Below are 19,509 nucleotides of genomic sequence, written 5' to 3' on the forward strand. Positions count from 1 at the left end.
TTGGAATAATTTTTCTTAAGCATCTAATTTCAGATCAATAGACTTTAAAATCACACTAAGACTCACGCATACAAAAAAGACTTCTTCCTTGCTGGTAGAGTATGGTCTCTGAAGTCTGGTGGCTGGTTAGATTTTGTCTCTCAGGAAAGGAAATATAGAAGAATGCATTTAAATTTCAATGTCCTTTGCCTAAAGAACTGGGATTCAGGGGGCAAACCCTCAGGCTGTATCATTAATAGGGTCTCTATTTCTAAGAGACATAAAGGTCTCTAACTTAAAATCAAAGTCAATGGGTCTAAATTCAGGCTCCTTGTAATTTTTAGTCATCTTGGAATTCAGGTATGTGATGAGTTCACATCTTTCCACAAACTGCTCCATCTTCTTTTTATATATTTTTCTTGAATATTCAGAACCTTTGGGATTAAAGGCTAGAGAAAAAATTTCACAGAAGTGTGAATGCTTTCTCTTAGGTTAGTGAATCATTAAAGAGTAAGAGAATAGCGTGTGATTAAAGTGTACCACTATAGCTGAAAAGACACCCACACCCTGAATAAAAATTGGAGACTATTCTATATGATTTATTTTATCACTAAAGTTTTTTGTTATTGATTTTTTGGACACATGAGGCTGTTCTTTGGGCTTACTCCTGGATCTGCTCAGGGATCACTTCTGGTGATGCTTGAGGGGAACATTTGTGGTGCCAGGGATCGAACCAGGGTTGATTGTGTGCAAGACAAGTGCTTTAACCCTTGTGTTATCTCTCTGGCTTGAGGATTTGTCTATAATTATTTGCAATTGCCTCTATATACCTTTCTCTATGGGATGAAGTATTGAGAGCTGACTATATTATTTGTAGTTCCTTCTTTCAAAACTAGAAATTCACTGTTTATATTTTTATTAAAGCATGGGTTGGAGTGATAGCACAGCAGGTAGGGCATTTGCCTTGCACAAGGCCATTGCATGCAGCCAACCTGGGTTGTTAATTCCCAGCATCCCATATGGTCCCCTGTGCACGACCAGTAGTGACTCCTGAATGCAGAGCTAGGAATAACCCCTGTGCATTGTCAGGTGTGACCCAAAAAGCAAAAAAAAAAAAAAAAAAAAAAAAACAAACAAAAAAACCCACCAAAAAACCAAACAACAAAAACATTTGCTGCACAGTCCAGTCTGGTTGATTACATACATTGCAACTAGTGTATGTATTAATATAACTAATATTAAATTAGTTCTGAAATGGTAAAATATTAAAAAGACATACCTTTTAGATGAAGTGCTATATATAGTAGCACAGATCTTTTTACACTTAAGAAGGGGTATTTGGGCTTTAAGCATCCTGCTGCATTCAATGCTTTAATTAGAGAAGAGGCAGCACCCTGTAAGTAGGATATAATTTAAATTATGGGTGTATAATTGAGTTTAATTCATTTTTTTTTGCAATGACAAATAGATGAAAGACTACATTTGGATTTTTAAAGGTAAGGTTAAAATACCATTTCCTAAATGACCATGTAGGAAAGAAACAGAAAGTTCAGTTGACTCTTGAATAACTTTGGGGCTAGGGGCATGATCCTCAGCTTGTCTTCTCAGTTTAAAAGTCACCATACATTGCTTTTAACTCCCCCCAAATTAACTGCTCAGAGCCTTTACCAGAAGCCTTATTGAAAACATAAAAAGTGGAGTAACATATATTTTTCATGTTAAATATATTATACACTAGCTTCCTAATAAAAAGGAGCTGGAGAAAAGAAATTGCTGCTAAAATAATAGATAAAGTGGATCACCCTAATAGACCTTACTCTTGTTGTCTTCACAATACATAAACTGAGATGGAAAAGTTGGTAAAAAGTCATGTACATGTGGATACATACAATTCAAACTTGGATTATTCAAGGATCAACTATCCATTTGATTATGAAAAGAAAATTAAAAATTGGTTTTAAAAAATAAAATAACATTTTGGGGGCACACCCAATAGTACTCAGGGCTTACTGAGGTCTCTGTGCTCAAAGTGCACTCCTGGCAATGCTCAGGGGACTGTGTATATTGTCAGTAGTCAAACCAGGGTTGGCTGCAGACAAGCAAGTGCCTTGATCTTTACCGTCTCTCCAGCCTTAATAAAGTTTTATAGGGGCCAGAGCAATAGTACAGCAGGCAGGGTGTTTGCTTTGCACGTGGCCCACCCAGGTTCAGTCCCTGACATCCATTTGGCCCCCGGAGCTTCTGAGTGCAGAGCCAGCAGTAACCCCGAAGCATCGCTGGGTGTGACCCAAAAAGCCAACAAGACCCTCCCCCCCAATAAGTTTTATAGACACTTAAGTGTAAAATAAGAACCAAACAAACCACATTTCCCTTCGCTTTAGTGTAGATATTTGGGAATTAGCTACGAAAGCATGAGCTTCTCATTTTTTATTTTTGCAGTCAGTCATAAAAAAATAGGTTGAGGGTTCGATCCTCGGCATCCCATATGGTCCCCCAAGCACCGCGAGGAGTAATTCCTGAGTGCAAAGCCAGGAGTAACCCCTGAGCATCGCTGGGTGTGACCCAAAAAGCAAAAAAAAAAAAAAATAGGTTGAGTAAGTCTGCATAGATCAGTGATTTTCTCTAGTACATATGCATAGAAAATAATCTAACTAACCTGTTCCAAATATCCAGGCAAAGGTAGACTAGTCAGTGATATTGGTTCCTTTAAAGGGGGAAGTTTGTTAGGAAGCGTCTGATCCCAGTATTTCTCTGGCAGCCTAAGAACACAAAATTCATTAGGTGGAAGCTCACAAATAATAGACATAGAGAAATTGTTTGGACAGAAGAATAAGAAATAATGAAAATATGGTAACAATGTAGTATCTTTAGATACTGAGATATAAAGAAGTAAAATTAAAACTTAAAGAGACATTAAACCAATGAAGAAACAAACCAACATGCACACACACTAACCCCTCTTTTTGAGAACAAAATGGTCATTACCAAAAGGGGCAGCAATGAGAGTGGGAAAATTGGGTCCAAAGGGTCAATTGGTGGACAGACATAGACTTTTGGTGGAGGTCAAATTTTGTGTGTTGAACTATTATTATAGATATCAAACTGTAACTGTTACTGTACTCCTGAAACCTATATAATATCATAGACCTATGTCACACCTAGAAATTTATTCTCACCAGTTCTGCAGTGGATTACAACTTCCTTTTGTCCCCTCCCCCCGCATACATACAAAAAAAAAGTACGTTTTTTAAAATTTGCTTTTGGGTGACACCCAGAATGCTTCAGGGGCTGCTCTAGGCTTTGTGCTCAGGGTTTGTATCCATAGAGGTGCTGGGGTAACAAATGGATCGCCAGGATCCAACCCAGGCTTCGTGCACAATCATTTGGCTTTTCTCTTTTTATTGGATTCTTCCCGCATCTACATGTAAACAAGCATCATAGCTGTATTAAGGAGTCAACATGTTTCATAAAAAGAAAAAACAACTTCACTCCTTAATTCCTATTTTCCAACTCTCTGTCTCTGTCTGTCTGTCTGTCTGTCTGTCTGTCTCTCTCTCTCTCTCTCTCGTTTTAGGACCACACCCAGCTATGCTGGCTCTGAACTCAGAAATCACTCATCACTTCTGGGGGGGATTTCATTTCATGTCCGAAAATGGGGAACATGAGAATCTAAGGATCAAACATGATCAGAGTGTGCAAGGCAAGAGCCCCACCCTCTGTTCTATCACTCTGACCCCTTTTTCTCTTAATCATACATTTTCATGCAGTGAGTTTTACTAATGGTCACCAACCACAGCACACATTCCATCTGCAGATGTGACTCAATCCACAAAATATTTTAACCAATGAATCATTCGCAGATATTTAAAACAAAAAAATTTAAAGAGAGATTCAGTTTCCAACTTCTTGTGAAAACCAGAACGGTCTGGAAGTAGGGGTGTTGCTGCTGCCCTCTTCAGTGGGGCAATGAAGTGTGGTTGGCAGTCCTTCCCATTGCTTCCCATCCTTTCACTGCCAGCACACTTGTCTCTTGGGCTTCACTGTCTCTATTGGCAGCTGTGACAATCTCTACATTGCCAACAAGATCCTAATCTTGTCTCGAACCTACTCTCCAGCACTCTGTAGAAGGCTAATACTCACCCTACTCTACCAAAACTGTTCTTGCCAAGATCACCAATGACCTGTTCTAACAAAAATCTGACATGCTCAGCATATCTTTGTCTTGCCTGATTTCCAAGTTCATTTTAATCCATTGGCTGGGCTTTTCAAGATAAGATTTCTGCCTCCTCTTCCTTCTCCCTCTCTTGATGATTCTTTCATCTCTTTGGGGTTTTTGCTCTCCCTTGCAAGCTCTTCTGACATTTGTGTGTTGGGCATTTTGAGGGCTGCTATTCTTCTTGACTGGTCTCAAACTTGCTATGTATTTTGTATGGGGCTATTCTTGCCTCTCTGCTCTATCTGCCTCTAGTCCTTTCTCATTACTAAATGGTGATTTCTTCTCAACACAAACTGGATTGTAACACTCAGCACCACTTAGCTTCTTCATACCACTTGTTGAATTAAATCCAAACAAATGATGACAAGGATTTTACATGAGCCTCCACACTCTGGCCTCATTTAACCTCTCCATCTTCGCCTTGCTTCCTTTCCCCCCCCACGCCCCCCCCCCCCATTACATTTGAAGCTGGGAAAGTTCTTGCAATTTTTGGATCCTCTGGTCCAGGTTACTTGTAGGCCTTTCACTCCCTTCATCTAGCCAGCCCCCACGCTTCATTCAGGACTTACTGCAACAGACATTTTTGGTCCAAATTGGGACCTGCACTTCCACAGAATCCTGGCAATGTTTCACCCTATCTCCATCTCACCCTATTTTCAGGTACTTACAGTCTGTCTTATCTTGGAGCCTCAAGCCTTGACTGCAGAAACATGAGCTTGTTTATCTTCAGGGCTGTGTTTAAGGACTGTACTTTTTATATGTATTTGTGTATACATGATTGGTTTGTTAAGTAGAGATGACTCTTAATAAATATGTGTGACAGTGAATGATCTCACCTCAAAAATTTCTGGAGTTTCTCCTTAGTCTCACAAATATATATACGATCACGATACTCTACAGCATAGTTAACATTACCAGGTACCAGAGCTTCATATCTGAAAGATCAAAAAATTGTATAGTTGACTTGAAATAAAATGATAAAATGTGTGAATAAAATAATAAAAAGGTTTAATTTTGCTACTTATGCAACTCAAGAAAGAGACAACCTTTAAAAAGGTGTCATACTTTTCCTTTAGTTGAGTAAAATAACTTTGAAAATAAAAACATTCCACAAACGAAATATTTTAAAAATTGATTCAACAGGCTGGAGCATTGTAAAGTAGTTATGGAGTTTGCAGTTATGGAGTAAGCAGAGAGTCTTCCTGGGTGCTATATGAAAAGATACAAAGGTTTGGAACCAGACAGACTTAGGTTTTAGCTTAGCTATTACTTGTGTTACATTGAACTCAAGGCTTTGGGAAGTTCTGTCTTCTGAAGTAAAAGATAAAGATAAGTTGCAGGTTGTTGAGACAAATAAATAAAACAATAACGTTAAGCGACTTAACAGCCGTACCTGAAAAGCAATGAGCACGGAATAAAAGGAGCTATGACAACGAAGTCATCCTAACATTCACTGAACATGAATGAGCTCTCTGCTCACTCTTTTTCAAAAAGTTTCCCCCAGTTTATTCTATCATGGTTTACAATAATGTTAGCAAGAATTTCATGCATACATCAGAAATGAAACATTTTCCAAGAAAGCAATAGTGACTTTAGACCAAAAGGTCAGAGAATGTTGGTGCTCCTGTGCTTACTGAGGGCAGGAAGGACTTGCCTTTGCTCTCCATCCTTGTAGGTCACTGGACAGTAGCCCTGCAGTTCTGCACATTTTGGAAATCTCTTCTTCAGCTCTGACAACGTCAGCTGCTTGGGGATCATGTCGGCAGGTGGGAGAGGATGAGGGGCTAATGGAGGCACATAAAGTTCTGGGTTCTCCAAAAATTTCTATTAGAAAAGAATTATAATAGCAGGAGCACTTAGAACAGGAATTCCACGCCAACTGAAAAATCTTCTTAGGCTTTCTTGGGACTTTCTATATTTACAGAAGCAACTGTTGGACTTTCAAAACCTTTTGAGAGCCTTTCTGTGCTACAAACTCTCCTTCCCTGAGTGGAAGGTACTTGGATGTTTTTTTTTTCTTTCTGGGTCCCACCCAGCGATGTTCAGGGGTCACTCCTGGCTCTGCACTCTGGAATTACCCCTGACCATGCTCAGGGGACCATATGGGATGCTGGGAATCGAACCCGGGTCGGCCTCGTGCAAGGCAAACACCCTACCCGCTGTGCTCTCACTCCAGCCCCCAAAGGTACTTGGATTTGTATCTTAAGTGATCACAGTGACAGCCTCTCTTGGCATTCATCCATTCACACATAAACATACATGCTGATCTATCACATGTCAGATGCTGTAGAGGGCACAGCCACCTGCCCCTGCCTGTCCTCTAGGGTCACATTATATGAATGATCAGGGATGTGGCTCAGGAGGCAGAGCACATGCCTGTCATGTTAGCGGCTCTGAGCTTTAACTCTAGTACTTCATGTCTAGAACCCCAAGCACCCCAGGGTGTACACCCCGAGATGTACACCCCAGGGTGTACACTCTATCTGAAAATCAGCAGTACCAGATAGCTCATAGGGATAGAGTCCATGTGGGAGGTCCGGGTTTGAAATCTGGCAATGTTCGGTCCACCGGGAGTAACCCTCAGCAATGTACTGGGAGTAGCTCCTGAGCACCACTGGATGTGGCCCCCAAACCACCACCACACACAACAGATAAGCTGAGTGCACATAGGCGGCCAACTAACATCTCCATCTTCAGTTAATGTTCTGTAAAGTGAAAGGGTCAAGCTCAATGCATAGTCTTTATGTCTCTGCTCACTGTGAAATTTTTTATTATTATTTAAATATGCAGGATAAAAAAGAAAAACCCTTTTTGTAAAGTGACAGAAAATACAATTCTTGAAAGCAAAACAAAATTATGGACACTGTCACATTAGAACATTGTGCATTATGTTTGAAGAATTTTAAGTTACACAGGGAATCTTAGTGATAGAACATTTATTTTCATTTAATATTTCTTGATGAAGTAATGTTGCACTGAAGCATTATTAAGTTTCAGATGTGACTCTAAAAAGCCAACCTAGTACTCGATCATTGTATGACTGAAATGCAAGCATGAAAGTTTGTAAGTCTGTAACTGTACCTCATGGTGATTCACTAATAAAAAATTAAAAAATAAATTAAAAAATTTTTTAAAAAAGTATGGATGAAGCACACTCATCTTAAAAAAAAGCCAACCTAGTTACAGACTATGTTTTTACTATTTAAAAAATTTAATTGATAGGCTAAGTTTATTCCCACTGAATATTTCTAAAGCACAGGAGACAAATAAAGCAAAGGTTTAAGTTTTGCTGTTTTGTTTTGTTTTGTTTTGGGGCCACAGCTGGTGGTGCTCAGAGCTTACCCAGGAATAATTCCTGGTGGGTTCAGGGAACCATATGGGGTGTGGGGATCAAATCTGGGCCAGCCACATGCAAAGCAAGTGTCCTACCCACTTTGCTATCTCTCTAGCCCATCATTTCTACTGATTTTTATTTTTCTTCTTTCACTAGGCCGACCCGTGTTCGATTCCTCCATCCCTCTTGGAGAGCCCGGCAAGCTACCGAGAGTATTGCACCCGAATGGCAGAGCCTGGCAAGCTACCCGTGGCATATTCGATATGCCAAAAACAGTTAACAATAAGTCTCATGATGAGAGACATTACTGGTGCCCACTCGAACAAATCGATGAGCAACGGGATGACAGTGACACTGGCAGTGACAGTGACTCTTGAAGCTTAACCTCCAATGATTCAGTTGATGTCCGCTTGTGGGCTGAGTCCTGATCTTTAACATTTAGATCTGTTGTTGGAAGTCTCTGTTGTTTTTGTTTGTTCGTTGGGCACACATGGCTGTGCTCAGGAATTACTCCTCACTGTGCTTAGGAATCACTCCTGGCAGGGCTCAGGGGACTATACAGGACTCTAGAAATTGAACCCAGGTTGGCCTTGTGCAAGGCAAAGATCCTGTCTGTATTCTGTCCACTGTACTATCTCCCCAGCCCTTGGATTACTCTTGGGTCTTCTTACCTGTTACACTGGGCCAGGCCAATGATCTGTCTCTGACCTTGAATTTCTTCTTTGGGCTAAAAAATGTCATAAGTTCTATTTTTTTCCCTTGACCTCTGAATTGCCCATTTGGTCCCTGAGTCAAGGGACCAAAGTCATATGGTCAAGAGACCATGTGAATCAGGAATCACATGGTTCCTGGTGCCTAAATCTCATGTTTTCTAGCAGGTAACAACCCTTTAGGTTGATCAGTTCTAAGCCAAATATTCTTTTTTTTTTTCTAGTAAATGTAAGAGTTAGGATCAAACTTACATTCAGGTTTTCTCTAGAACTCATTTTATAATAGTGCCCTCTGAACTCTGCGGCAAATTCCAGTGAGTCAGTTAGAGAGCAATCAACTAATTCACCCAAATCAGCCAAACTGACAGGGCAGAACTGTTCAAATTCACCCAGGCGAGAAATTAATTCTTGAGGTGAGATGCATAACTTGTCAATGAGGGCAGCCTTTCCTACGCAATAAAAAAGGTTTACTATTATCATTTTTTAATAGAAAACACAATTATTTAAATATAAAATTATTTACATTACATAAGCATAATACAACACATGCACATTATATTTCAGACTATAGAATAAAAAACAAGTTTTTTTCCTTCATTCAGAACTACTCCTAAGATCTAATCACTGTTGAGCTATATTCTTTTCAGATGGTTTTTTGCATATACATCTATTTGAGTTCTTTTTATTTTGCACACAATATATTTATGCCACTGTACTATAACTATTATTCTGCAATTTTCTTTTATTGCTTATGATCTTTGACATCTTTTCATATATGTTTATAAAATTTACATGATTCTTTTCTCTGTGGGGGCGGGAAGGTGGTTTTCTAAGCAGTGCTCAGAAGACCTAGGGGCTTCTCCCTATCTTTCTTGATCAATTGGGCTAGTGGATCAATGCAAGGACCTAGGGATGCAGTGTTGCTTGGACCTTCTGATACCAGGAATTACCAAAGCCATACAGCAGTGTTTTGCTGGGTATAACTATGGTTCATGCCATGTAAACTCCACCATAGTGTCACAAAAAAGATAAATATGTTCATATTTTACTTAATCATTATCTATTGATAAACGTTGTGGTTATCTTAAGTTATTGTCTATGATGGGGTGGAGCGATAGCATAGCAAGTAGGGCATTTGCCTTGCATGCCGCCAACCTGGGTTAGATTCCTCCGCCCCTCTCGGAGAGCCTGGCAAGCTACCGAGAGTATCTAGCCCCCATGGCAGAGCCTGGCAAGCTACCTGTGGCATATTCGATATGCCAAAAACAGTAACAACAAGTCTCACAATGGAGACATTACTGGTGCCCACTTGAGCAAATCGATGAGCAATGGGACGACAGTGACAGTGACAGTGACAATGACTATTATAGATATACTATAATAAATTATATACAGATTGGGGAGATAGTTCAAAGGACAAGTGTGTGTATTTTGCATGTGGGAGGCTTGGGTTTGATCTCTAGCACCACATGGTCACTTCCCAAGTGCCTCTAGGAGTGACCCTGAGCAATTTACCAGTAGTAAGTTCATGAGCACTGCTGGGTGTGACACAAAAACTAAAGAAGAAAAGAAAAAAGGGCAAATCCAAATGAAATGTAATAAACTACATAAAAAACCTTTCTATAAGGTAGATTTCAGGAGTGCAAATAATTTGTTGATATAAACTTCTCTCTGTGCAGCAATGTCATCTGAGAGAAGAGAATAAACACTAAAGTGACTAGTTTTACGCAGTCTTTTCTATTTTTTTTTTTTTTTTTTTTTGCTTTTTGGGTCACACCTGGCGATGCACAAGGGTCACTCCTGGCTCTGCACTCAGGAATTACCCCTGGCGGTGCTCAGGGGACCATATGGGATGCTGGGAATCGAACCCGGGTCGGCCGCGTGCAAGGCAAACGCCCTACCCGCTGTGCTATCACTCCAGCCCCCCAAGTCTTTTCTATTTTTTTTGACCATACTTAGCTCAAATGTTCTGAGCCTCAATAATCCTGACAGGCTTACTATCAAGGATAATTCAGAATTAAATTATTTCAGTCAGGGGCTTAGCGCAAATACCTCGAAAACACACCTTGCACACTCTTGGCCTTGAGTTTAAGCCCTGGCACTGTGTGACCACTAAGCACTGCTAGGATGTCCCCTGTGGCTTTTAGCACTGCTGAACCCTAGAAGCACTGCATCACTGGCCTGTGCTCTGAACCTTCAGACCCATGCCAGGGGGCTGAGTATTACTGGGAGTGTCCCAGAAGCCCACTGAACTCTGCTGAGAGGTGCTTAAAAATATTGTGATTTCAAATACTAAAATACACACACAATTTTTTTTCTGATTCTTGGGGAATTTTTTTCCTTTTGGATCACACCCAGCGATCCACAGGGATTACTCCTGGCTCTGCAGTCAGGAATTACCCCTGACGGTGCTCAGGGGACCATGTGGGATGCTGGGAATCGAACCCGGGTTGGCTGTGTGCAAGGCAAACGCCCTACCCGCTGTGCTATTGCTCCAGCCCCATCTTGGGGCATTCTTGAGGACTATATGAAGATCTCATCCCACTTGGCAATGTCTCTACATCTCATTATGCAATGTGGCATGATCATCTTCCAGCTCTGACTTGTTCCATCTCATTAGAATGAATGTGATATGCTGATAAGGAGCATGAGATAGAAATGGAAAGATACAAGCAAGAGGAAAGGCTTCAGTTAGATTAAACTGTTGCACAAAAATCATGCAATTTGCTGCAACATAAAGGACCAAAGGCAACAAAATGGGCAAAGAGATCCACACATCTGAATTGGAGGAGGGGCTGAGAGGGAGGAGAGGGGTGTTGGGGAATGGGAATGGCTAATGGTGTTGGGATTATGATGGGAAACCATCATTAGCAGTATTATAAGTCATAGTATCACTGTATCACTGTCATCCCATTGCTCATCGATTTGCTCGAGTAGGCACCAGTAACATCTCCATTGTGAGACTTGTTGTTACTGTTTTTGGCATATTGAATGCACCACGGGTAGCTTGCCAGGTTCTTCGGTGTGGGTGAGATACTCTCGGTAGCTTGCCGGGCTCTTCGAGAGGGGCAAAGGAATCGAACCCGGGTCAGCTGCGTGCAAGGCAAATGCCCTACCTGCTGTGCTATCACTCCAGCCATAGAATGTCAACCAATAAAAAATTTAAAACACCACCACCCTCCCCCTGACACACACCCAAAGGATTAAATTGTTCCAGGAAGAGGCAAGTACATGCAAGTACATCCAACATTATCTAATATTGGAACACTGTGGCAGCCCTGTGCACATCCCTCTTTGGGGATGAGGTATCCATTCTCCAATTGCTGGGAACATGGGTATTGATGGTTCCCATGCACTATTGAACTGTTCTGGACACTGGCCTCTGTCACAGTCTAGACCCCTTTCCAAAGTGACCTGCGGTTGGTTAATACTAGGCCTGTGGGTGGAAGGAATATGAAAGCTGATAAATTCGGTAAGTTTTGAGGATCCATTTCAGTTTCAGTGCCTTCCTCTGGGATCTGCTGTGATTTCTGTTTCTACTAGGCTGCTGGTTAGATTTTCTCTTTGCCCAATTCTGCCTCGCTTTCCTACAGATATATCTCTGGAACAGGGCTGTCAGATAGAATGCCTAGTTAAGTTTGAATTGCAGATAAATGAAGATCAAGTTTTATCATAGGAATAGTTCATGCAATATTTGAAGTATATTTATACCAAATTATTCAGTTTTTCTGAATAATTAGAAACAAGAGAGTCTCTTGCCCGCACGCCCGGCTGTCTTCCCCGGGGCCCCTCGAAAGGGATGGGCTCCAGCTTCCCTCCCCGCCCTGAGCAGAGCTCCCAGTGGCCGAAGACCTCCGGAACCTAGCCACAGCCATGCTCAAGCCCCCTCTCCACATGTTCGGACAGGCCTCACACATGAAAGTACCGGTAGAGGAACCCAGGTGTGTGTAATCCCATCAACGGCCAACATCTAGAGACATAAAAGCAAGCTCCCAGAAGATATCGCAAAGTGGCCGCGCGATATCTTATAACCTACTTTTCCCTCTGGGAGAAACTCGCAAGCTACTGAGAGCTTCCTGCCCACATGGGACGCCTTGCAAGCTTCCTATGGTATATCTATATGCCAAAGCCAGTAACCAGCTGAATCTCATTCCCCTGACCCTGAAAGAGCCTCCAATGTGGCATCGTTGGGGAGGCAAGAAGAGAGAGGCTTCTAAGATCTCAGGGATAGGACGAATGTAGAGGTTACTGAGACTGCTCGAGCCCCTCGATGATCAATGGGATTTCGTGATTTGTGATTCAGTTTTTCTAAAATTCAAATTTAACTGGGCATGTTATATTTTTATTTCCCATCTTATCACTATTTCTGAGGGTGCTTTCTGATAAAGCTTCTGTATATACTTTTAGTTTGAGTCTATTTCCGGGAGAAACCAGTTAAAGAAAGTGTGTAAAATAGGGTAACAGAAAGCAGGTACAAATTTTGCTTTTAGTCTGCTGCGGGTTGGTCTAGTAGTGTTGTACTATTCAAAACTTATTTAGAAACTTATGGTTTCTAAAAATCAGTTCTCTCTTCCCTTTCACTCTTATCTTTCCTATGATTCTCAGGTGAAAACAAATTTCTAATCTGCAAACAGGTTATGCTGATAATGAAACAAAACAAGATTCAACAATGCAAATATTGGAATCCTAGTGGCATTTTCCCTAGTGCATTTTTAAAAATCTTCTCCATGGTTTCTGAAGTTAAACAAAATAATAAAACATGTCTGTGATATTCCTACAGATAAATTATTTGGAGTCATCTCTTTAGAGATAGCAAGTGTTAAATGATTTCCTTCTATTTTGCATTCTCTTTTTAAGAAAATCAACCATTATAGGACTATATCACCAAAAATTTCTTTTGTGGGTCAAACTATCAAAATTAAATGGTTAAGTTTAAGTTTTTAGTAGGTTGTGAAACAAGTCTAATAAATATAGATGGTAAAAAAAACTTTCATTTAATATTTATTTTTACTTTCTCTTTTCATATTATATTTTTAAGTAATACTTTGCCAAGTGTCATTCACAGACCACTGACTGCCCTCATATAACTGGAAATTCAGAAATCAGTATTTAGAGCTCTCCTCTTATGGTATTCCAAGAATAATAAAATCTTTCCTAGTGAGACACATGTATTATTTTTACGTGCCTATGTTCTCATAGGTATTCAAAAATTGTAGTTTGAGTTACAGAAGCTGCTTGTTATAAGAAATATATAGGCCACAATAATTTGATATTAAAACACTTTATAATATTGTGGGAACAGATGTTCAAATTGAAATATGGTGATGTCTCATGCATATATAAACTTTTAAAATGCATATTTTGTTCATTTTAAAAGTCAAATGTCTTCTTACCTGCCTTTATTCTTCCCAGGTATGTCTGTATATGTTTATTCACCGTTTGAGTAGCTTTCATGACTTCATTCCATACCCACCACTTACTGTGAAATCCATCAATTACACGCCAGTTCTGATGTTGTTGTTCATAAAATTGCTTAATATCAGGAATATTTTTGTGATACTTTGTGTCCTTGACAGCTGTGATGTGTGCACTGTTGTGTAGTGGGTAGGGTAGATTACTAAACAAAAAAAAATAAAGAAATATCTTAAAACATGTTTTGTTTGAGATGATTAAAAGTTATTCCTTTTTTGGGGTTGAAGCGATAGCACAGCGGGTAGGGAATTTGCTTTGCAAGAGGCTGACCCGGATTTGTTTCCCAGCATCCCATATGGTCCCCTGTCCACTGCCAGGAGTAATTTCTGAGTGCTAAGCCAGGAGTAACCCCTGTGTATTGCCAGGTGTGACCCCAAAAGCAAAAATATTAAAAAAAAGTTCTTTCTTTCTTTTTTTTTTTTGCCTTCTCTCTCGAAAGGGAGCATAACACGACACATGCCATAACCATGCTGCCAGACCCCGTGCCAGGCTATTTCATTTGGGGTGCCCTGAAGGGGTGTGGGTGAGACCCCTCCCCATCCCAAGGGATCCAGCCCTGGTGGCCGAAAACTTCCAGAACTCAACCGCTGCTATGCTCAAGGCTGCTCTCCACACACTCGGGCCGTGCTTCACCCAAAAGTGAACATATTTCACACAACAACTCATACCTCTCACCACTCATACTCCAAGAGTACTGCACCACATTTGATGGGGTTTAAAGTAGGAGGCAACCAGCCGTAGAGGGAAGTATTTTTTTTTACAGATACATGTATATATATATAGTAGCACATGAGGCTCAACCTTTAACAACATGTTAGTGATCTCTTATAGAAGGGCTTAATGGATCCTGGGTGAAATACAACAATCTTCACACTCTTTCCTCTAAGGAAAGTGTTTTGGAGCATTTTCAGTGGTTTTTCATTACAAACAATACAAAATAAATTATTTCGGTTTTGCTTTGGGGCAGGGTTTGGGGTTTGGGATGGAAATATCTGAAATATGGTGGTGGGAAGATGTAATGGTGGTGGGATTGGTGTTCAAATATTAAATGTAATCAAATATTGTAAACTACTTTATCACTTTGTCATCCCACTGTTCATCAATTCACTCAAGCAGGCGCTAGTAACGTCTCCATTTGTCCCAGCCCTGAGATTTTAGCAGACTCTCCTTACTTGTTTTTCCCAATGATGGAGGCTCTTTTCAGGGTCAGGGGAATTAAACCTGTTATTGTTATTGTATTTGACATATCGAATACACCATGGGGAGCTTGCCAAGCTCCTTTGTGCAGGCAGGATACTCTTGGTAGCTTGCCGGGCTCTCCGAGAGGCATATATATATTTTCCTTTATGATGATGTGGTTCAGGAATATGTTCACTCATGCGTGAGGCTCAGCCCGAGCATGTGGTTGTCTTTTACATGAAGTATATTACAGTAGCAGGAGAGTAAGGGATTTGGGGAGGCGGGGGACACACTGGGAGATGGCGGAAGGAAGCTGACACTCTGGTGGAGAGTGTGTTGTTGGAATGGTTTTTTCATAAAATCCTGCCATTACCAATATTGTAAGTCAATACAATATTGTTGTATTGACTTACAATACAACATTACCAATATTGTCAATATTGGTAATGTCAGTGCCTAAATAGAAAAAAATTTAAAATACATAAAATGTAAAGATGAACTTTTAAAAAATATTAATTTTATTTATAGGGTGAGAGCCTTCCCTGCCCCAAGAAACCCAGCCCCAGCAGCCGACTACCACTACCTCACCGTTGCCAAACTACTTTATAAAATAAAAAATTAAAAAATTAATTAAATACTGGAAAATATGTTATTTTTTTCTTTTTTTTTAAATGTTGGATCACACTCAGCCATGCTCAGGGTTTAATTCTGACTGAATTAAAAAAAAAACTTTCCTCTGTAACCAGTCCACAAAATATGGGGGACTGTGGGGGCTTAATTCTGGCTCTGCAATCAGGAATTACTCATGGTGGGGATTACTAAATGTGGTGCTGGAGATAGAACCCAGGTCAGCCTCATGCAAGGCAAACACCCTACCTATTGAACTATCACTCTGACCCATTTTTTTAGAAGCCAAATTTCTTTCTCTTATGAATCTTAAATCAAAATGAAAAGAGGGAAACCAGTATAAGAAGAGCCTTCCCAAAAGGTTCCCATAGGTTCTAAGATGTCTGGAACCCTTGGGACACTGGTAGCAGGAAATGTAGAATGGTGAAGGCACCGGTATTGGAACATTGTATAACTGAAAATCATGAACAACCTAATAACTGTGTATCTCACTGTGATTCAATAAAGAAAAATATTTTTTAAGCTGTCTGGAACAGTTTTTTAAAAAATAATTTTTTAAACCACTGAGCCCATTTGGCAAAAGTAGAGCTACTCAACCAGACCCAGGCGTTTTGATGCTCAATTGTTGCCTCAACACGTTGCATCCTGCTATCTTCCACCACCCAAAGGAGGTGGTGGAATACACCATGGGAAGTGTGTTACCTTGGAGGACCATCCAGCTAACCTGCTCTGCTCTGGGTTAAAGTTTATTCCTTTATCAGCATTTTCATCATATACATTACCTTGGCTCCTTTTTTTTCAGCAGCACCAATCTTTTAAAAATTTCTTTAAGGGGCACATCCAGCTCAAAAATGACCATGGGGATGATTGATCTGGCTTCCAAGATATTCACTTGATGTTTAGTGACAGGGTACCCATCAATAACAACACTAACAGGGAAAAGAATGAAGAATTAAAAAACTCCAGATTTCTTTCCTTTTATGCAGCCTCTTCTTTCTTACAGAACCAATTTATTTCTCTAGGATTAGTCCCATGTTCCTCCTTACATAATGGAATTTTCCTTCTTCACTTCTCACATCTCACATCTCACCCTCTTTATATATGTAAAGATATATAGGTATATGTGTGTATATACATAATATATGTGTATATATTTTGTGGGTATTAGGTCACAATTATGCCGCTTAAGGGCTACTCCCATCTCTGTGCTTGGAGGGTCACTCCAAGAAGTATTTGGGTTACTATGCAGTGCTGAGGATTAAATCCATTCACTCACCCTATTGAACTGTGTCGTCAGCCCTAACCTCTTCCAATCCATGAACCACAGAAGGGCATTGTATGTACATATACATTTCTGCATCATAGAGTTGTGTTTCAGTAGAATTTAAGAAACAATAAACGTAATATCTTGAGCATTGTGTCATTTAATTGCTCTACTTTTAAGCATGATGCACTGGATGAAGACAGTTTCAGATTTGGATTTCAAAGTTGGCTTGGTTGAAAATATCTCTGACTTTCAGTTCTCCGTAAATAAAGGAAAACAATGTGTGTGTGTGTGTGAGTATGTGTAAATTGTAGTTTTTTTTTTGTAGGGAGTAGTTTTGGGCCACACTTAAGACCCTTATCTTGAGTCCAGGGTACTGATACAGATATATGTGTATATATATACATGTGTATATATAGTATACATAGATATATAGTATATATAGTATACATATATATATCACAATCACGATCACGATCACGAAATCCCGTTAATTATCAATTTCTCGAGCGGGCTCAGTAACCTCTCCATTTTGTCTTTTCCCTGAGATCTTAGAAGTCTCTCTGACTCTGCCTTCCCAATGATGTCACACTGGAGGCTTTTTCAGGGTCAGGGGAATGGGATCCAGCTTATTACTGGATTTAGCATATGAATACACCATGGGAAGCTTGCAAGGCTGTCCCATGTGGGCAGGAAACTCTCAGAAGCTTGCCAGTTTCTCCCAGAGGAAGAAGTAGGCTACAAGATATCGCGGCCACGCACTTCTGGGAGCTCGTTCTTAAGTCTCTGGATGTTGGCCGTTGATGGGATTACACACACCTGGGTTCCTCTGCCGCAACCTTTCTGCATGAGGCCTGTCCAAACGTGTGGAGAGGGGCCTCGAGAATGGCTGTAGCTAGGTTCTGGTGATCCTCGGCCACCAGGAGCTCTGCTCGGGGCAGGGAGGGAAGCTGGAGCCCATCCCCTCCGAGGGACCACAGGGAAGACAGCCAGGCGTGTGGGCAAGAGACTCTCAGTATATATATATACTGACTCAAGATTGTTTTATATATTCATTTGCTTGCTTTTTGCTTTTTGCTTTTTGTTTGTTTGGCTGCTGGGGTGGGTGTGTGTTTAACCACCCCCAGCTGTGCTCAGAGCTTACTCCTGGCTCTGTGTTCAGGGATCATTCTTGGCAATCCTCACCATATGTAGTGTCAGGGATTGAAGCTGAGATGGGCATGTGCAAGGCCAGTGCCTTTTTGGCTGTACTGTCTCTCTGACCCATGGGAAATGATACTTAACTCCTAAAGATTGTAGATTAGGTATGTAAAACAGTTCCAACAGGGCCTGGCAGAATAAATAGAATCTAAGGAAGAGATTTATCATATAAGGGTAAAGTTATACTCTATGCTTGCTTTAATTGAAAGTTCTTGAGGAGGTTGGGAGTGTGGAAGGGGAGTGGTTGAGGGGAATTCAGTGCTATGTGGGTATGAATCATTTTATCAGGCTTCATCAGGTCTCCAAGAAGAAAGGCTGGAGAAAATATTAATAGGTTTTGGGGCCACACCTCAGGTGCCTGGAGGCTAATCACAACTCTGTGCTCAGTTTCTTCTGTCCCCTCTGTTGGGGAACCGTATAATACCAGGATCCAACCAGGTCTCCTGCATGCTGAGTGTGTGCATTGGCCATTGAGCCATCTCTCTGGCCCCTAGGGTGGAGATTAATTTAAATGAACCCAACAGTTGAAGATAATTAAAGAGTTCCTGTCAAACTGAGGGAGAGAAAAAGAGGCATTCTGTAAATTCTGGGAGACACAGTTCCCAAAACCAAGGATTCATTCCATCGTGGGAGCAAGTTGGGCATGCTGGTTCCTGCAGGCCTCACACACCTCTGCCTGCCCCACACAACGGATTTCCAGGGCTTGAATTGTTAGTAAAGAATGGCTTGGAGGCAGTTTGGTCCCGGATGCCCTCCCTGAATGATCCCCATCAATGTCTCCTGTTTTAAGTGTCCTGAGAGTGAGAGATGCTGAAAAAAAAAAGATCAAAAAGTCTAACAGCCATAGATTTTGCCTGTTGGAGGGTAGATCCATACAGGGGACTCAGGGGGAATGGCAGTCCCAAGTCAGGTATGAAGATGAAGTTTCACCTTCTGGACACAGTCAAGATTGTCTACATGGAGATCCCTCATTTGCAAAGCTGGATATCAGGGAAGAAGAAACTCAATGGTCATCAGTCCCTAGACCTTCCCTGAAATGAAAAAAATGTAATATACCAGAATATGTTTTCTCAGAACTGAAATGAGGAGCACTTTCTAAAAAGTTAATTAGGGACAGTGACAAGGAAAAGCAGGGAGGCTAAAACAAAAAAAAATATTACTAGGGTTAAAGAGATAATATGACAGATAAGGTGCTTGTCTTACATGTGGTCAGCCTGGGTTCAATTCCTGGCGCCACACCTGGTCCTGAGCACCTCCAGGAGCGATCCCTGAGCACCAGGAGTAAGGCCTGAGCACTGCCAGGTACCCTATTCCTCAAACAAACATAAACCAACCAAGCACACATACAAAACAATCTTGAGTCAACAGGGGACCAAGGTCAGTGACCTGGATCCAAATCTAGGGCTTAGGTTTCACTGGTCTATTCGGCTCAGTGTGGCTGTGCTTGAGGCTGAGCAGTAGAGGAGAGAAGCGGAAACCGAAGAGTGAGTTCAAGCCTGAGGCTCCCACGTCCAAAAGCAGCTTCAAG

General features: G+C 40.9%; 1 protein-coding gene across 1 annotated transcript in view; it reads right to left on the reverse strand.

The window, feature by feature from the left end:
* Positions 1-219: 219 nt before the first annotated feature.
* Positions 220-19,509, reverse strand: part of AK9 (adenylate kinase 9) — a 145,311-nt gene continuing 126,021 nt past the window's right edge. The window contains exons 31-38 of the mRNA XM_055136724.1: positions 16,300-16,446; positions 13,633-13,856; positions 8,492-8,688; positions 5,850-6,019; positions 5,032-5,130; positions 2,636-2,738; positions 1,259-1,373; positions 220-428 (exon numbers count right to left, since the gene is read on the reverse strand). Coding sequence (XP_054992699.1) covers positions 220-428; positions 1,259-1,373; positions 2,636-2,738; positions 5,032-5,130; positions 5,850-6,019; positions 8,492-8,688; positions 13,633-13,856; positions 16,300-16,446 — 1,264 coding nt within the window. The remainder of the gene's footprint in view (positions 429-1,258; positions 1,374-2,635; positions 2,739-5,031; positions 5,131-5,849; positions 6,020-8,491; positions 8,689-13,632; positions 13,857-16,299; positions 16,447-19,509) is intronic.

Source organism: Sorex araneus, chromosome 4 (genome assembly GCF_027595985.1).
Source record: "Sorex araneus isolate mSorAra2 chromosome 4, mSorAra2.pri, whole genome shotgun sequence".
NCBI classification, from domain to species: Eukaryota; Metazoa; Chordata; class Mammalia; order Eulipotyphla; family Soricidae; genus Sorex; species Sorex araneus.